The 18,572-nt window shown below is 46.0% G+C and overlaps 1 protein-coding gene across 2 annotated transcripts in view; it reads left to right on the top strand.

The window, feature by feature from the left end:
- NEURL4 (neuralized E3 ubiquitin protein ligase 4) overlaps positions 1 to 18,572 on the top strand; it is a 140,992-nt gene that overhangs the window by 107,319 nt on the left and 15,101 nt on the right. For both annotated transcript variants that reach the window (XM_077261431.1, XM_077261432.1), the window contains exons 25-27: positions 7,505 to 7,609; positions 10,335 to 10,479; positions 10,551 to 10,660. In XM_077261431.1, the coding sequence (XP_077117546.1) occupies positions 7,505 to 7,609; positions 10,335 to 10,479; positions 10,551 to 10,660 (360 nt within the window). The remainder of the gene's footprint in view (positions 1 to 7,504; positions 7,610 to 10,334; positions 10,480 to 10,550; positions 10,661 to 18,572) is intronic.

The raw sequence follows: 18,572 nt of genomic DNA, 5'->3' as shown, positions 1-18,572 counted from the left end.
GGCACTGTGAGCAGGTGCCAGGTCGTGCTGAAAAATGAAATCTTCATCTCCATAAAGCATTTCAGCCGATGGAAGCATGAAGTGCTCCAAAATCTCCTGATAGCTAGCTGCATTGACCCTGCCCTTGATGAAACACAGTGGACCAACACCAGCAGCTGACATGGCACCCCACACCATCACTGACTGTGGGTACTTGACACTGGACTTCAGGCATTTTGGCATTTCCTTCTCCCCAGTCTTCCTCCAGACTCTGGCACCTTGATTTCCGAATGACATGCAAAATTTGCTTTCATCAGAAAAAAGTACTTGGGACCACTTAGCAACAGTCCAGTGCTGCTTCTCTGTAGCCCAGGTCAGGCGCTTCTGCCGCTGTTTACCTGGGGAATGCGGCACCTGTAGCCCATTTCCTGCACACGCCTGTGCACGGTGGCTCTGGATGTTTCCACACCAGACTCAGTCCACTGCTTCCTCAGGTTCCCCAAGGTCTGGAATCGGTCCTTCTCCACAATCTTCCTCAGGGTCCGGTCACCTCTTCTCGTTGTACAGCGTTTTCTGCCACAGTGTTTCCTTCCAACAGACTTACCATTGAGGTGCCTTGATACAGCACTCTGGGAACAGCCTATTTGTTGAGAAATTTCTTTCTGGGTCTTACCCTCTTGCTTGAGGGTGTCAATGATGGCCTTCTTGACATCTGTCAGGTCGCTAGTCTTACCCATGATGGGGGTTTTGAGTAATGAACCAGGCAGGGAGTTTTTAAAAGCCTCAGGTATCTTTTGCATGTGTTTAGAGTTAATTAGTTGATTCAGAAGATTAGGGTAATAGGTCGTTTAGAGAACCTTTTCTTGATATGCTAATTTATTGAGACAGGTTTTTTGGGTTTTCAGGAGTTGTAGGCCAAAATCATCAGTATTAAAACAATAAAAGACCTGACAAATTTCAGTTGGTGGATAATGAATCTATAATATATGAAAGTTTAATTGTAATCATTACATTATGGTAAATAATGAAATTTAACACTATATGCTAATTTTTTGAGAAGGACCTGTATTGTACGAACCAGGACTACGGGGAGGAGCAGAACCCATCACAGGGACTCCGCAATGCCGGACTGTCATCCCATGTAGTGGAAATAAAGACAGTGACGTCCATGAAGTGGTGGAAGGCGGCACAAGACAACTGGCTGTGTGACCTGTGAATATGATCGGCGCTGGTGGTGACAATGAAGACGTAGGAGTGACTTTTCTGCACCTTCTGGTCCAGCGCCGTCCTCTCTGTATCCAAGAAAAGCAGACATTGTAAAACTTACAAAGATCGGCTATATCTCCGGTGGAGCCGAGCACCATGACAGGCCGGCATATGGACACCCACTAGAAGGGACACATTGATGATAGAAGGCCAGTGTAACAACCTACTATTAATTATAGTTCATATTTTATAGAACGAGGATTTAACTCCTGGACTATTCTTCTTAACCCCTTAACCCCCAAGGGTGGTTTGCACCTTAATGACCGGGCCAATTTTTACAATTCTGACCACTGTCCCTTCATGAGGTTATAACTCTGGAGCTTCAACAGATCCCGGTGATTCTGACATTGTTTTCTCGTGACATATTGTACTTCATGATAGTGGTAACATTTCTTTGATATTACCTGCGTTTATTTGTGAAAAAAAACAAATTTGGCGAAAATTTGGAACATTTTGCAATTCATCAACTTTGAATTTTTATGCAATTAAATCACAGAGATATGTCACACCATATACTTAATAAATAACATTTCCCACATGTCTACTTTACATCAGCACAATTTTGGAACCAACATTTTTTTTGTTAGGGAGTTATAAGGGTTAAAAGTTGACCAGCAATTTCTCATTTTTACAACACCATTTCTTTTTAGGGACCACCTCACATTTGAGGTCACTTTGAGGGGTCTATATGATAGAAAATACCCAAGTGTGACACCATTCTAAAAACTGCACCCCTCAAGGTGCTCAGAACCACATTCAAGAAGTTTATTAACCCTTCAGGTGTTTCACAGGAATTTTTTGAATGTTTAAATAAAAATGAACATTTAACTTTTTTTCACAAAAAATTTACTTCAGCTCCAATTTGTTTTATTTTCCCAAGGGTAACAGGAGAAAATGGACCCCAAAAGTTGTTGTGCAATTTGTCCTGAGTACGCTGATACCCCATATGTGGGGGGGAACCATCGTTTGGGCGCATGGCAGAGCTCGGAAGTGAAGGAGCGCCATTTGACTTTTCAATGCAAAATTGTCTGGAATTGATATCGGACGCCATGTTGCGTTTGGAGAGCCCCTGATGTGCCCAAACAGTGAAACCCCCAATTCTAACTGAAACCCTAATCCAAACACACCCCTGACCCTAATCCCAACCATAACCCTAGCCCTAACCCCAACCATAACCCTAACGGGAAAATGGAAATAAATACATTTTTTAATTGTATTACTTTTCCCTAACTAAGGGGGTGATGAAGGGGGTTTCATTTACTTTATAGCGGGTTTTTTAGCGATAGCAAAAAGTGAGAGCAGCACAGAAGAAACAAATTGTGGGTGCAAAGCCCCTCATCATGTACCAAACCTTAGAATGAGAGTCCAAGAAGTGTTCAGGTGTAATCGGCCATCGTGGCGACGTTTCAGCTCACGGAGAGCCTTTCTCCAGCACACGGAGAGCCTTTCTCCAGCTCACGGAGAGCCTTTCTCCAGCTCACGGAGAGCCTTTCTCCAGCACACGGAGAGCCTTTCTCCAGCACACGGAGAGCCTTTCTCCAGCACACGGAGAGCCTTTCTCCAGCACACGGAGAGCCTTTCTTCAGCACACGGAGAGCCTTTCTCCAGCACACGGAGAGCCTTTCTCCAGCACACGGAGAGCCTTTCTCCAGCTCACGGAGAGCCTTTCTCCAGCTCACGGAGAGCCTTTCTCCAGCTCACGGAGAGCCTTTCTCCAGCTCACGGAGAGCCTTTCTCCAGCTCACGGAGAGCCTTTCTCCAGCTCACGGAGAGCCTTTCTCCAGCTCACGGAGAGCCTTTCTCCAGCTCACGGAGAGCCTTTCTCCAGCACGGTAATGGTGTACAGACATGGTATTTCTCATACAGACAATTGGAGCATACGTAATAGTGTTTGTGTGAAAGGCTCGAAGAGCTCCTGAGAGACAGTGTTCAGACAGTGCAAATAGTGGCCAGAGAGAAGTGCGATAATGTGCAGACATGAGACAACAGGCAGTAACGATTCAGTGTTAATTGGCAATCTACACTCCGCTGCATTTCATCAATCGTTCCATGGCTGATCCTGCAATCACATGTGCACGCCGTGTTCCTGCTGCAGAAAGTGACCATGTCCAAAGGAAACAACAGAACCACGTAACAAACAGCTGGCGGCCATCCGCACGTGTGCAGTAGACGGCGCCCAGAGCCAGCGCCATCGATCCCAAGCCTCCACCTGCTGTCAGAATGAATGGTGATGCACACATGGAGCAGGTGTTGTAAGAGTGTAGAAGACAAGTATTTTACCGGGGCAGAAGCCCTCGTACCCTCCTACTAGAGGTCTTCTATGGTGTTCATAACCCCCAGTGCTGGGGTGGCCACAGTTCACCCATAATGGCTGGGGCTGGTCACATACCATAAAGGACCAATGGAGACCAGTGCTCTGTGACAGACATGATCGCGTCCTCCAAATCTCCAATAACCCTGAGAAAAGGTTTTTTAGCGGATTTTTATGGTTGGCAGTCGTCACACACTGAAAGACGCTTTTTATTGCAAAAAATAGTTTTTGCGTCTCCACATTTTGAGAGCTATAATTTTTCCATATTTTGGTCCACAGAGTCATGTGAGATCTTGTTTTTTGCGGGACGAGTTGACGTTTTTATTGGTAACATTTTCGGACACGTGACAGTTTTTATCGATTTTTTATTCCGATTTTTGTGAGGCAGAATGACCAAAAACCAGCTATTCATGAATTTCTTTTGGGGGGGGCGTTTATACTTTTCCGCGTTTGGTAAAATTGATAAAGCAGTTTTATTCTTCGGGTCAGTACAATTACAGCGATACCTCATTTATATCATTTTTTGTGTTTTGGCGCTTTTATACGATAAAAACTATTTTATAGAATAAATAATAATTTTTGCATCGCTTTATTCTGAGGACTATAACTTTTTTATTTTTTTGCTTATGATGCTGTGTGGCGGCTCGTTTTTTGCGGGACAAGATGATGTTTTCAGCGGTACCATGGTTATTTATATCTGTCTTTTTGATCGCGTGTTATTCCACTTTTTGTTCGGCGGTATGATAATAAAGCGTTGTGTTTTTTTTTGTTTTTTGCGGTGTTCACTGTAGGGGTTAACTAGTGGGACAGTTTTATAGGTCGGGTTACTAAACATGTGCACTTTTATTGTGTTTTTTTATTACTTAGACAAAGAAATGTATTTATAGGAAATATATATATATTTTTTTTTACGCATGTGAACATTTTTACCGTATAACATTGCCCCGGGGGGGGGGGTATCATGTTATAGTGTAAGATCGCTGGTCTGACACTTTGCTGTGCACTGTCTGATCGGCGATCTGACGTGCGCCGCTCCTGGAGGCTTCCCGGCCCTGCTCTGAGCAGGCGCTGTGAAGCCACCTCCCTGCAGGACCCGGATGTAGCCCCGCAGCCATTTTGGATTCGGGGCTTGCAGGGAGGAGACGCTCGGTACAATGTGAGCACATCGCGTTGCTCCAGGGGTCTCAGGGAAGCCTGCAGGGAGCCCCCTCCCTGCGCGATGCTTCCCTATGCCCCCGGAACACTGCGATCATGTTTGATCGCAGTGTGCCGGGGGTTAATGTGCCGGGGGCAGTCCGTGACCGCTCCTGGCACATAGTGCCGGATATCAGCTGCGATGGTCATCTGACACCTAGCCACGATCGGCCGCTCTCCCCCCATGAGCGCAGCCGATCGCTATGACGTACTATCCCATCGGTGGGCATACGGGCCCAATGTCAGAAAGGCGTTAAACACTTCCTAAATGACCGGTTTAGTGATATAATAATATAATAAATAGGGGGTAACAATATTGGTTCTTTTCTTCTTGTTTTTACCACCTAATTAGGACGAGGCTGTATTTATAAACCTCTGGAGGATGTGATCACCTTTTATCTTTTGGCTTGTTCTGTGCCTTCAGGTTGAAAATACTGAGCAAGTTGTGTCATGATTAGGATGGATTTATTCTGGACTTCACTAGTTGCTTTTTGTGTTTCTTTATTGTTACATATAAATGTTGAATGCAATAAGTTGTAATTTGAAGAAAAAAAAGGGAAGAAACTCACAGACATAAAATCAGATGATTCAAGGCTTAAAAAAGAAAATGAAATGTGACAGGTCCCAAGTTGAATCCTGGCACAAATATAAACAAGGACACAACTAACACACATTCATTTTTTACCAATTTTAAAACATACGTTTTTTTCACAATTGCGCATCAAAAGTTTGAATTTGATTTCTCCAAAACAAAATGTAAAGAAACATAGTCTTGTGACCTATGAAAGCCGGTACCGAGATATGATAAAAAATGTAAAGCCATACCAGGCCAAAATTCACACTTTTTCAAAACTTTAGAAGTCTTTAAAAAATCAACTGATGAAGAAAAAAATTCATAGCTTTTAATTTGTGATTAACTAAAGTTGTATTTCATAAAAATAAAAAAAATCTGAAGACGTCAGGTAAGAAAAATATTCATATTTGGATCACTTGATATGGAATAACCCTGGGTTAGGGTTGGGATGAAGACTGTGGTGAGGTTTGGGATGAAGTGGGATGGGGTCGGGTCAAGTGCACAGGTGGTGAGATGTGATCTTGACATTAGAGTGGAGAGTCTATCTTCTGTAATAGTGGAGAAGTTGGTTTTGGAGGAGGAGGAAGGGCTCTGGGGGTTGTCGACCAAAATTGTCTCTGATGTTCTCAATCTTATGATTAAAAACTTAGGCAAAGTCTTCAGCTGAGATGAGTGGGGAGGGAGGAGGTGCTGGGGGACGGAGGTGAGAATTGAAGGTGTTGCATAACTGTTTAGGGTTGTGAGACAGGGAGGATATGAGAGATGAGGTAGGTTTGTTTCGCTGTCGCGAGTGAGGCCTTGCAAGTAGTGAGGGACTGTTTGAATGCGATGAAGTGCTCGTTGGAGTGATATCTTTTCCATCTCCGCTCAGCAACTCGGGTAGCGCACCTCAGTTCTTTGGTCAGGCTGGTGTGCCAGGGTTGTCTGAGTTTGCGACCTTTGGTATGTGTGAGAGGGGCAACCGATTCCAGAGCTACAGCTATTAAGGTGTTATATAAAGCGTCATCTACATTGTGTAGGGAACTTATGTCTGTAAGAGGGAGTAGGGATTCAGAGAGTGTGTACGTCGAGATGTTTGAGATTTCTGCTAGGGTGAGTGAGTTTGTGGGGTGGGAATTGTAGACGTGGAGAGGGAAGAGAATGAGTAGGTTGTGGTCAGAAAGAGGAAGAGGTGAGTTAGAGAGGTTAGATAGGGAGCAGAGGCGGGTGAAGATGAGGTCCAGTGTGTGGCCATCGTTGTGGGTGGCTGCAGAAGACCATTGAGTGAGGCCGAAGGAGGAAGTGAGAGATAGAAGTTTAGAGGCAGCTGAGGTGGAGGTGTCAACGGAGATGTTGAAGTCGCCCATGATGATAGTGGGGATGTCAGCGGAGAGGAAATGAAGTAGCCAGGTGGTGAAGTGGTCGAAGAAAATGATGGTTGACCCTGGGGGGGCGGTAATTGACAGCCAGTTGGAGGGGGAGTAGATGTGCAGAGTATCTATTCTATTCTGTCGGGTCATGCTGTGATTTTACTGTACGCGGCAGATGAAATGTCGGGTTTTCATGAACATCGGTGTGTAAAAATCGGACGGCATTCACATGATCCAAGTGACGTGCAATTTTTTTTTTCCTCACACCCATTGACTTGCATTGGTGACTCTGGTCCGATATACGAGGACAACTGCAGCATGCTACAATTCTAGATTCTCGGTGTGTTTAACTCTTTACTTACCAGTTTAGTAATGAGGGGGTCTGGCAGCGACAGTTGCTGGCACCGACCCCTAATCCCATTACCTCGATACCACTGCACCAGGGCATCGAAAAGAGCTGGGGCTAAGCGCCATTTCTGGGATTTTTAGCCTGGGACGGGGAAAATAAGCATGAAAAAAAGGTGCTGAACAAGGAAATTACATCACAAAACGGATTGCTGTACAAAAATACATACAAAGAATGCACAAAGAAGGCTTAAAAAACACACAATTTTTCCATTGTTTTTGCTGTCAACAAATTCCTGAAGATGGAGAAACGTTGCAGAGATTTCTGCTATCAAATACTCAATGTGTGCACATACCCTTACTAGCCCTGATGAAGAGAGCGGATCAGTCTAAAAAAAAAAAAGTGCTTGTTTCTTATCTTTTCAGTTAGCCATTAAAAGTTGTCAACCACTGAGGTCTAGTAGATAAGCTTCTCCATCTCTATAGGTGTGAAGGAGAGTTTGTGCTGGCTTCCGCCAGACCCTATGGCTCTACTCAGCTGTGAATATCTTGCCCTCTGCCTCCGCTTCAAAGAGCTGTTACTGCTGCCTGGTAAGAGGCTTAGACTGCTGCCCCACTATCTCTATCCTCAGCGTCCCCCGCTGCCTCTTTCCTCAGCGTCCCCGCTGCCTCTTTCCTCAGCTTCCCCGCTGCCTCTTTCCTCAGCGTCCCCCTCTGCCTCTTTCCTCAACGTCCCCCACTGCTTCTTTCCTCAGCGTCCCCCGCTGCCTCTTTCCTCAGTGTCCCCACTCTCCTCACCATCATCCTCCCTCTTTACTCCTATTGGCCTCACCCTCTCCTTTCACTATACTTAGACTTTTCCTTCCCCCTTTACTCTCCTTGACTTTTTACACCTCCCTATCTCCCCATGTCCATTTCCTTCTCCTTCCTCTCTCTACTCAGCATTTTCCTCCTCCTACACATCTCTCCTCAGCCTTTTCCTCCTCCTTCTCTCTCCTCTGCTTTTTCCTCCTTACTCTCTCTCCTCAACCTTTCCTCGTTCTCTCTCCTCAGTTTTTTCCTCCTCTTACCTCTCCTCATCCCTCTCCTCATCCTTTTCGTCTTCCTCCTCTCTCCTCAGCTTTTCCCTCCTGTTTCTTCAGCCTTTTCCTCTTCCTCCTTCCTTTCACAACTTGGCCTTTTCCTCCTTCCCCACCCTCTTTTGTCTCTCCATTTTCCTCTTTCCTCAGCCTACTCCTACTTGTATCTCCTCTGCCTTTTCCTCCTTTCTCGCTCTGTCGTCAATCTTCTCCTCTCTCCTCAGTTTTTTCCTCCTCTTTCTTCTGCCTTTTCCTCTTACTCCTTCCTTTCACTACTTGGACTTTTCCTCCTTCTCCACCCTCTTTTGCCTCTCCATTTTCTTCTCTCTCCTCTGCCTTTTCCTCTTCCTCATTCCTTGCTTCTCTGCCTTTTTCTACTTCTCTTTTCTGTTTCTCCTTTAGCCTCTTCTGTCTCTATTTTCAGCCTCTTCCTCCTTCCTCTCTTGGCCTTTTTCTTCTCCACCTTTCTTTCTCTCATTGGCTTTTGCCTCCTCCTTCCTCTTTCTTCTCAGCCTTTCCTCCTCCTTCTCTCTCCTCAGTCTTTTCATCCTTCTTCCTCTCTTTTCCTCTTCCTTATGTCTCCTCTGCTTTCTCTCTCTTTCCTCCGCCTTTTCCTCTTCCTCCTTCTCCTTCCTTTATCTTTTCCACCTCCTTCCTTTTCTTCCTCTCTCCTTTGCCTCTTTCTCCTTTTTTCAGCATCCTCTCCCTTTTCCTTCTCATTCCTCTCTTTCATCTGCCTTTTTCTTCTCCTCACTGACTTTTCCTTTTTATCCTCCTCTTTCCTCAGTCCCTTCCTACTCTTTCCACAGCCTTTTCCTTCTCATCCTTCCTCTAACTTCTCTGACTTTAACTCTTCCTGTTTTCTCTGGGTACTCATCAATCTTCTTCTTCCTCTACTTCTTCCTCTTCCTTCCTCTTTCCTTAGCCACTTCCACCTTTTTCCTCTTTCTCTGGCCATTTCCACCTCCTCTCTCTTCTGCCTCTTCCTCTCCACCTTATTTTCTTCTTTCTCTTTCTTCTCTCTCATATTTCTTTTCCTCCTCTACCTTTACTTCCGTAATTTCCCTTTTTGGCCTTTTCCTCCTCCTTCATCTCTTTTTTTCATTATTTTCCTTCTCTTTCCTTTCTCTCATCTGCTTTTTCTTACTCCTTCCTAACTTTTATCAGCCTTTTCCTCCTCCTTCTAAATCCTTTCTCTCCTCAGCCTTTTCTTCTTCCTTCCGGCCTCTTTCCAGCCTCTACTGCCTTATCTTCATCCTTCCTCTCTCTTCTCTTCTTTCCTTCCTTTTCCTCAGTCTCTTCCTACCCCTTTCCACGTCCTTACTTTTTCTAATCATTTCAACTTTTTTAATTCCTCTTCCTTCCTTTCTCCCCTCAGCCTTTTCCTCCACATACATCCTTTCTCTTTCTGGCATTTTCCTCGTCCTCCTCCTCATATTTTGTGTAGCTCTACCTTCCCTCTCCTTGGACTCTTCTCTTTTTTTTTTTTCTTTTTCCTTGGCCTTTTCCTCTTCCTTTTTCCTCTTTTCGGTCTTTTCCTTCCTCCTTTTCCTTGGCCTTTTCCTCCTCCTTCTCTCCTCTGCATTTGTTTCCTCCTTCCTCTTTATCAGTCTCTTCTTCCTGTTTCCGCAGCCACTTCATCCATCCTTACCTTTTCTCCCATCTCAACTTTTTTCTCCATTTCCATACTGTCTCTATTGAGCTTTTTCCCTGTCCTCCTACCTTCTCAGGTTTCCCTGGCTCTTCCTTCTCTACCTTCTCTCTCCTTGTACTCGTTTTTTTTTTTTTTTCTCTTTCCTCAGCCTATTCCTACTCCTCCTTTCTCCTCTGCCCTGTTCTCCTCCTCCTTCCTTTCTTTTTGATCTTTTCCTCTTCCTCCCTCTCCTTCGCCTCTTCCTCCTTCTTCCTTTTCTCCTCAACCATTTCCTCCTCTCTTTCCTCAATTTATTATTCTTTCTTGCCCTCATCCTCCTCCTTTTGTCTCCTTGCTTCCGCCTTCTCCGCCCTTTCTGTCTTGTTCCTCTTCCTTTTCTTTCCAAGCCTCTTCTTCCTCCGTCTTTACTTTCTGCCTTTTCATCCTCCTTCCTCTCTTCCTCATCCTCATCTACCTTCTTGTTCTCTTCTGCTTTTTTCACCTCCCCTTTCCTCTCCTTTGCCTCTTACTCTACCTCCTTACTTTCTCTGTCCTAGGGATCTTAGCGTTCATGTCACACAGTCTTTTCTGCTCTGTCTCGTAGATGGCTATTTCATGGAGGACTCGAAGTTGTGTGTTTGTCACTGTGAGTCTTGTCACAAGCTGCGAGGAGATGAGATGTACAGTAAGAGGGGAGACCCCCCTCAGGAGTACGCCGAGCCAACGGGATGGTGCAGCTTCCCCCTCAGGTATTTGTAGCTTTCACATTGAGATTGTGGGAATTCTGGATATTCTCACTCACAGCTTTGGTGTTTTTCAGGCTGAGTCCGCGGTTATCATGTACCCAATACAAGAAGTGGCACATGGCATACCAGGGCAGCAGTGCGGGCAGTGTGCGGAGGACGCTGGATTGGGGGGAGCTTCTCCCAGGTGAGTGGGCCGAGCACTGCCTGTTTGTCATTCTAAATTACTCCGTAATAGGGTGTGAATATTTCTGCATTGTGCTTCTTCTCCGCAGATTCATTGTGTATTCTCTAATCTCCTGTGCAATTTCATCGTGTATTCTCATTCTCAGGCTCTTCATGCATTCTCGCTGCTCTCCTCTTCCACAGATTCATCATGTACTATCTTCGCTCTCCTCTTCCACAGGTTCCTTGTGTGTCCTCCCTGCTCTCCTCCATAGGCTCATCATCTGTTCTCACCGCTCTTCTCCACAAGTTCCTTGTGTATTCTCTCCACCTCTGCAGGCTCATTTTGTGTTCCTACCACTCTCTTCCTCAGTTTCCTTGTGTATTCTCACTGCTCTCCTCCGCAGATTCCTTGTGTATACTGACTGCTCTCTGCAGGTTCCTCGCTTAGACTCGCGGCTCTCCTCCACAGACTCCTAGTATGTTATCACTGCTCTCCTCCACAAGTTCCTTGTGTATTTTCACTGCTCTCCTCCGCAGGCTCATTGTGGCTTCTCGACATTCTTCTGCTCATGTATTCTCATGGCTCTTCTTCTTCGCATGCTCATTGTGTATTCTCACTACTCTCCTATTCCACAGGCTCCTTGTGTATTCACTGCTCTCCCCCTCCGCAGGCTCATTCTGGGTTCTCACCACGCTCCTCCTCTGGCTCCTAATGTGTTCTCACCGCTCTCCTCTTTTGCAGGTTTCTTGTGTATTCTCACCACTTTTCCTTTAATATAGGCTCATCGTGTAGTCTCACATATCTTTTCCGCAGGTTCCTTGTGCGTTCTCACTGCTCTCCTCTTCTGTAGGTTCCTTGTGTATTCCCACTGCCCTCTTCTCTGCAAGTTTCTCATTTACTTGTTGCTCCCCCTCTTCCCCAGGTTCCTCGTGTATTCTCACTGCTCTCCTCTTCTGCAGGATCCTTGTGTATTTTCACTGCTCTCTTCCGCAGATTCCTTGTGTATTCTCACTGCTCTCTTCTTCTGCAGGTTCCTCGTGTATCCTCACTGCTCTCCTCTTCTGCAGGTTCCTCGTGTATCCTCACTGCTCTCCTCTTCTGCAGGTTCCTCCTATGTTCTCACTGCTCTTCTCTTCTGCAGGTTCCTTGTGTAATCTCACTGGTCTCCTCTGCAGGTTCCTTGTGTATTCTCACTGGTCTCCTCTTCTGCAGGTTCCTTGTGTATTCTCACTGGTCTCCTCTTCCGCAGGTTTATTGTGTATTTTCACTGCTCTCCTCTTCCGCAGGTTTATTGTGTATTCTCACTGGTCTCCTCTTCCCCAGGTTCCTCGTGTATTCTCACTGCTCTCCTCTTCTGCAGGATCCTTGTGTATTTTCACTGCTCTCTTCCGCAGATTCCTTGTGTATTCTCACTGCTCTCCTCTTCTGCAGGTTCTTTGTGTATTCTCACTGCTCTCCTCTTCCGCAGGTTTATTGTGTATTTTCATTGGTCTCCGCTTCCCCAGGTTCCTCGTGTATCCTCACTGCTCTCCTCTTCTGCAGGTTCCTTGTGTATTTTCACTGCTCTCTTCCGCAGATTCCTTGTGTATTCTCACTGCTCTCTTCTTCTGCAGGTTCCTCGTGTATCCTCACTGCTCTCCTCTTCTGCAGGTTCCTCCTATGTTCTCACTGCTCTTCTCTTCTGCAGGTTCCTCGTGTAATCTCACTGGTCTCCTCTGCAGGTTCCTTGTGTATTCTCACTGGTCTCCTCTTCTGCAGGTTCCTTGTGTATTCTCACTGCTCTCCTCTTCTGCAGGTTTATTGTGTATTCTCACTGGTCTCCTCTTCTGCAGGTTCCTTGTGTATTCTCACTGCTCTCCTCTTCTGCAGGTTCCTTGTGTATTCTCACTGCTCTCCTCTTCCGCAGGTTTATTGTGTATTCTCACTGCTCTCCTCTTCCGCAGGTTCCTTGTGTATTCTCACTGGTCTCCTCTTCCGCAGGTTTATTGTGTATTCTCACTGCTCTCCTCTTCCGCAGGTTTATTGTGTATTCTCACTGCTCTCCTCCTCTGCAGGTTTATTGTGTATTCTCACTGCTCTCCAGGTTTATTGTGTATTCCCACTGGTCTCCTCTTCCGCAGGTTCCTTGTGTATTCTCACTGGTCTCCTCTTCCGCAGGTTTATTGTGTATTCTCACTGCTCTCCTCTTCTGCAGGTTTATTGTGTATTCTCACTGCTCTCCTCTTCCGCAGGTTCCTTGTGTATTCTCACTGCTCTCCTCTTCCGCAGGTTTATTGTGTATTCTCACTGCTTTCCTCTTCCGCAGGTTTATTGTGTATTCTCACTGCTCTCCTCCTCTGCAGGTTTATTGTGTATTCTCACTGCTCTCCAGGTTTATTGTGTATTCTCACTAGTCTCCTCTTCCGCAGGTTCCTTGTGTATTCTCACTGCTCTCCTCTTCTGCAGGTTTATTGTGTATTCTCACTGCTCTCCTCTTCTGCAGGTTTATTGTGTATTCTCACTGCTCTCCTCTTCCGCAGGTTTATTGTGTATTCTCACTGCTCTCCTCTTCCGCAGGTTCCTTGTGTATTCTCACTGGTCTCCTCTGCAGGTTACTTGTGTATTCTCACTGGTCTCCTCTTCTGCAGGTTCCTTGTGTATTCTCACTGGTCTCCTCTTCCGCAGGTTCCTTGTGTATTCTCACTGGTCTCCTCTGCAGGTTCCTTGTGTATTCTCACTGGTCTCCTCTTCTGCAGGTTCCTTGTGTATTCTCACTGGTCTCCTCTTCTGCAGGTTCCTTGTGTATTCTCACTGCTCTCCTCTTCTGCAGGTTTATTGTGTATTCTCACTGGTCTCCTCTTCTGCAGGTTCCTTGTGTATTCTCACTGCTCTCCTCTTCTGCAGGTTCCTTGTGTATTCTCACTGCTCTCCTCTTCCGCAGGTTTATTGTGTATTCTCACTGCTCTCCTCTTCCGCAGGTTCCTTGTGTATTCTCACTGGTCTCCTCTTCCGCAGGTTTATTGTGTATTCTCACTGCTCTCCTCTTCCGCAGGTTTATTGTGTATTCTCACTGCTCTCCTCCTCTGCAGGTTTATTGTGTATTCTCACTGCTCTCCAGGTTTATTGTGTATTCCCACTGGTCTCCTCTTCCGCAGGTTCCTTGTGTATTCTCACTGGTCTCCTCTTCCGCAGGTTTATTGTGTATTCTCACTGCTCTCCTCTTCTGCAGGTTTATTGTGTATTCTCACTGCTCTCCTCTTCCGCAGGTTCCTTGTGTATTCTCACTGCTCTCCTCTTCCGCAGGTTTATTGTGTATTCTCACTGCTTTCCTCTTCCGCAGGTTTATTGTGTATTCTCACTGCTCTCCTCCTCTGCAGGTTTATTGTGTATTCTCACTGCTCTCCAGGTTTATTGTGTATTCTCACTAGTCTCCTCTTCCGCAGGTTCCTTGTGTATTCTCACTGCTCTCCTCTTCTGCAGGTTTATTGTGTATTCTCACTGCTCTCCTCTTCTGCAGGTTTATTGTGTATTCTCACTGCTCTCCTCTTCCGCAGGTTTATTGTGTATTCTCACTGCTCTCCTCTTCCGCAGGTTCCTTGTGTATTCTCACTGGTCTCCTCTGCAGGTTACTTGTGTATTCTCACTGGTCTCCTCTTCTGCAGGTTCCTTGTGTATTCTCACTGGTCTCCTCTTCCGCAGGTTCCTTGTGTATTCTCACTGGTCTCCTCTGCAGGTTCCTTGTGTATTCTCACTGGTCTCCTCTTCTGCAGGTTCCTTGTGTATTCTCACTGGTCTCCTCTTCTGCAGGTTCCTCCTATGTTCTCGCTGCTCTTCTCTTCTGCAGGTTCCTCGTGTAATCTCACTGGTCTCCTCTGCAGGTTCCTTGTGTATTCTCACTGGTCTCCTCTTCTGCAGGTTCCTTGTGTATTCTCACTGGTCTCCTCTTCCGCAGGTTTATTGTGTATTCTCACTGCTCTCCTCTTCCGCAGGTTTATTGTGTATTCTCACTGGTCTCCTCTTCCCCAGGTTCCTCGTGTATTCTCACTGCTCTCCTCTTCTGCAGGATCCTTGTGTATTTTCACTGCTCTCTTCCGCAGATTCCTTGTGTATTCTCACTGCTCTCTTCTTCTGCAGGTTCCTCGTGTATCCTCACTGCTCTCCTCTTCTGCAGGTTCCTCCTATGTTCTCACTTCTCTTCTCTTCTGCAGGTTCCTCGTGTAATCTCACTGGTCTCCTCTGCAGGTTCCTTGTGTATTCTCACTGGTCTCCTCTTCAGCAGGTTCCTTGTGTATTCTCACTGCTCTCTTCTTCTGCAGGTTTATTGTGTATTCTCACTGGTCTCCTCTTCTGCAGGTTCCTTGTGTATTCTCACTGCTCTCCTCTTCTGCAGGTTCCTTGTGTATTCTCACTGCTCTCCTCTTCTGCAGGTTCCTTGTATATTCTCACTGCTCTCCTCTTCCGCAAGATTATTGTGTATTCTCACTGCTCTCCAGGTTTATTGTGTATTCTCACTGGTCTCCTCTTCCGCAGGTTCCTTGTGTATTCTCACTGGTCTCCTCTTCCGCAGGTTTATTGTGTATTCTCACTGCTCTCCTCTTCTGCAGGTTTATTGTGTATTCTCACTGCTCTCCTCTTCCGCAGGTTTATTGTGTATTCTCACTGCTCTCCTCTTCCGCAGGTTCCTTGTGTATTCTCACTGGTCTCCTCTTCCGCAGGTTTATTGTGTATTCTCACTGCTCTCCTCTTCTGCAGGTTCCTTGTGTATTCTCACTGCTCTCCTCTTCCGCAGGTTTATTGTGTATTCTCACTGCTCTCCTCTTCCGCAGGTTTATTGTGTATTCTCACTGGTCTCCTCTTCCGCAGGTTTATTGTGTATTCTCACTGCTCTCCTCTTCCGCAGGTTTATTGTGTATTCTCACTGCTCTCCTCCTCTGCAGGTTTATTGTGTATTCTCACTGGTCTCCAGGTTTATTGTGTATTCTCACTGCTCTCCTCTTCTGCAGGTTCCTTGTGTATTCTCACTGCTCTCCTCTTCCGCAGGTTTATTGTGTATTCTCACTGCTCTCCTCTTCCGCAGGTTCCTTGTGTATTCTCACTGGTCTCCTCTTCCGCAGGTTTATTGTGTATTCTCACTGCTCTCCTCTTCTGCAGGTTTATTGTGTATTCTCACTGCTCTCCTCTTCCGCAGGTTCCTTGTGTATTCTCACTGCTCTTTTCCTCTGCAGGTTTATTGTGTATTCTCACTGGTCTCCAGGTTTATTGTGTATTCTCACTGCTCTCCTCTTCTGCAGGTTCCTTGTGTATTCTCACTGGTCTCCTCTTCCGCAGGTTTATTGTGTATTCTCACTGCTTTCCTCTTCCGCAGGTTTATTTTGTATTCTCTCTGCTCTCCTCGTCTGCAGGTTCCTACTGTATTCTCTCTTCCGCAAGTTTATTGTGTATTCTCACTGCTCTCCTCTTCTGCAGGTTCCTTGTGTATTCTCACTGCTCTCCTCTTCTGCAGGTTCCTTGTGTATTCTCACTGGTCTCCTCTTCCGCAGGTTTATTGTGTATTCTCACTGCTTTCCTCTTCCGCAGGTTTATTGTGTATTCTCACTGCTCTCCTCTTCTGCAGGTTCCTTGTGTATTCTCACTGGTCTCCTCTTCCACAGGTTTATTGTGTAATCTCACTGCTCTCCTCCTCTGCGGGTTTATTGTGTATTCTCACTGCTCTTTTCCTCTGCATTTTATTGTGTATTCTCACTGGTCTCCAGGTTTATTGTGTATTCTCACTGGTCTCCTCTTCCGCAGGTTTATTGTGTATTCTCACTGCTCTCCTCTTCTGCAGGTTCCTTGTGTATTCTCACTGCTCTCCTCTTCCGCAGGTTTATTGTGTATTCTCACTGGTCTCCTCTTCCGCAGGTTTATTGTGTAATCTCACTGCTCTCCTCCTCTGCGGGTTTATTGTGTATTCTCACTGCTCTCCTCTTCTGCAGGTTCCTTGTGTATTCTCACTGCTCTCCTCCTCTGCGGGTTTATTGTGTATTCTCACTGGTCTACTCTTCCGCAGGTTTATTGTGTATTCTCACTGCTCTCCTCTTCTGCAGGTTCCTTGTGTATTCTCACTGCTCTCCTCTTCCGCAGGTTTATTGTGTAATCTCACTGCTCTCCTCCTCTGCGGGTTTATTGTGTATTCTCACTGCTCTCCTCCTCTGCGGGTTTATTGTGTATTCTCACTGCTCTCCTCTTCCGCAGGTTCCTTGTGTATTCTCACTGCTCTCCTCCTCTGCGGGTTTATTGTGTATTCTCACTGGTCTACTCTTCCGCAGGTTTATTGTGTATTCTCACTGCTCTCCTCTTCTGCAGGTTCCTTGTGTATTCTCACTGCTCTCCTCTTCCGCAGGTTTATTGTGTATTCTCACTGCTCTCCTCCTCTGCGGGTTTATTGTGTATTCTCACTGCTCTCCTCTTCCGCAGGTTTATTGTGTAATCTCACTGCTCTCCTCCTCTGCGGGTTTATTGTGTATTCTCACTGGTCTCCTCTTCCGCAGGTTCCTTGTGTATTCTCACTGCTCTCCTCTTCTGCAGGTTTATTGTGTATTCTCACTGCTCTCCTCTTCCGCAGGTTCCTTGTGTATTCTCACTGCTCTCCTCTTCCACAGGTTTATTGAGTATTCTCATTGTTCTCCTCTTCTGCAGGTTCCTTGTATATTCTCACTGGTCAATCTCACGGAAAGGGGGGTGACCTTTGGCCAGCACACAGCTATCACATGTGCAGGAGGCTTATCTTAGTTATCCCTCCACTGCTACAATGTGATGAAAACAAAAACAAGGCTATTGACCTATCAACTTACCACAGGCGCTTATTTTAGTTATCCCACTGCTGCTACAATATGTCACCAACTGCAGGGATTTATGTATATCCCACATTCCAGTTCCACTTTGGAACTTGCAGCTCTCCGGCGCTCTCCTTACCCTGAGGTCAGTCAGGGAACTACAGCTGGGATAATTAGTCGCCGGATGGGCAGCTTCACTGCGGACTGGCTAGCAGGTACGCTGCAGCGAGGGAATTGTAAATGCTCTGGCCGCAGCCAGACAATAGCTTATAAAACCCCGTTCCGTCGCTGCCAGCGGTACTCACCTAGCCTAGAACACATTTCGATGCCACCAGCTCAGATTCCTCAACAGAGGGATTCGAGCCAACCCAAATTAGTAGCATAATTAACTTCAGGCACGTGGAAATTTGAACATGGAGAAGACGAACTAGTAATTTTATAGTTTACTCCAAAAGGTAGGCAGTGTTTACAAAAGGTATAAAAAGATTTTACAGTATGAGACAATTAAGGTATGCACAAGCAATTACAAAAAAAACAGGGATTAAAGAAGATAAACACTCACATGTTGCTTAGATCATTCCAGGCTAACCATGCTGGTGGGAGAAGCCAGACATCCCAATTCATCAGAGTGTCCTGGTGCAACAGCTTCTCAGGCAAGATTGAAGGCTGGGCTGACTGGCAGTAACTTATCCTCGTAGGCTTGTGACATCACTAAAGGGGCTGGTTTACCTGCACCCTCCCCTAGCTGCCAGGGTGCACATTTTGGTACAAAAACTTATAATCATAAATGTGCTTGAGAACCTAGCAGAATAACGGCACACCCATCACTCATTTTATATTGAAATTAGGTTTCTAATGAGTCTAAACTCGGGTTAGCTATTCCACTGTGTTTAGGAGAAATCCATTTCTCTTGTTCCCTTGGTGCTAGATTTTAGCAAAAGGCGCTGTAGCAAAGCTCTATCAAAGCACGTTCCAAATATGTCTCGGTCATATTTCTATCATACGCTGGCGTCGCATTATGGCTTCTTTAATATCTCCCCCATACACAGCAAGCCCAGGTGGTTGGAGACAAAGGAATTCCTACGGGAGGGAGGAAGGAAGGAGTGAGGAGGGTCAGAGCGGCACACTGGAGTTTC

This window comes from Ranitomeya variabilis, chromosome 5 (assembly GCF_051348905.1).
Source record: "Ranitomeya variabilis isolate aRanVar5 chromosome 5, aRanVar5.hap1, whole genome shotgun sequence".
Classification (NCBI taxonomy): Eukaryota; Metazoa; Chordata; class Amphibia; order Anura; family Dendrobatidae; genus Ranitomeya; species Ranitomeya variabilis.
This window is presented reverse-complemented; position numbering and strand designations above follow the sequence as displayed.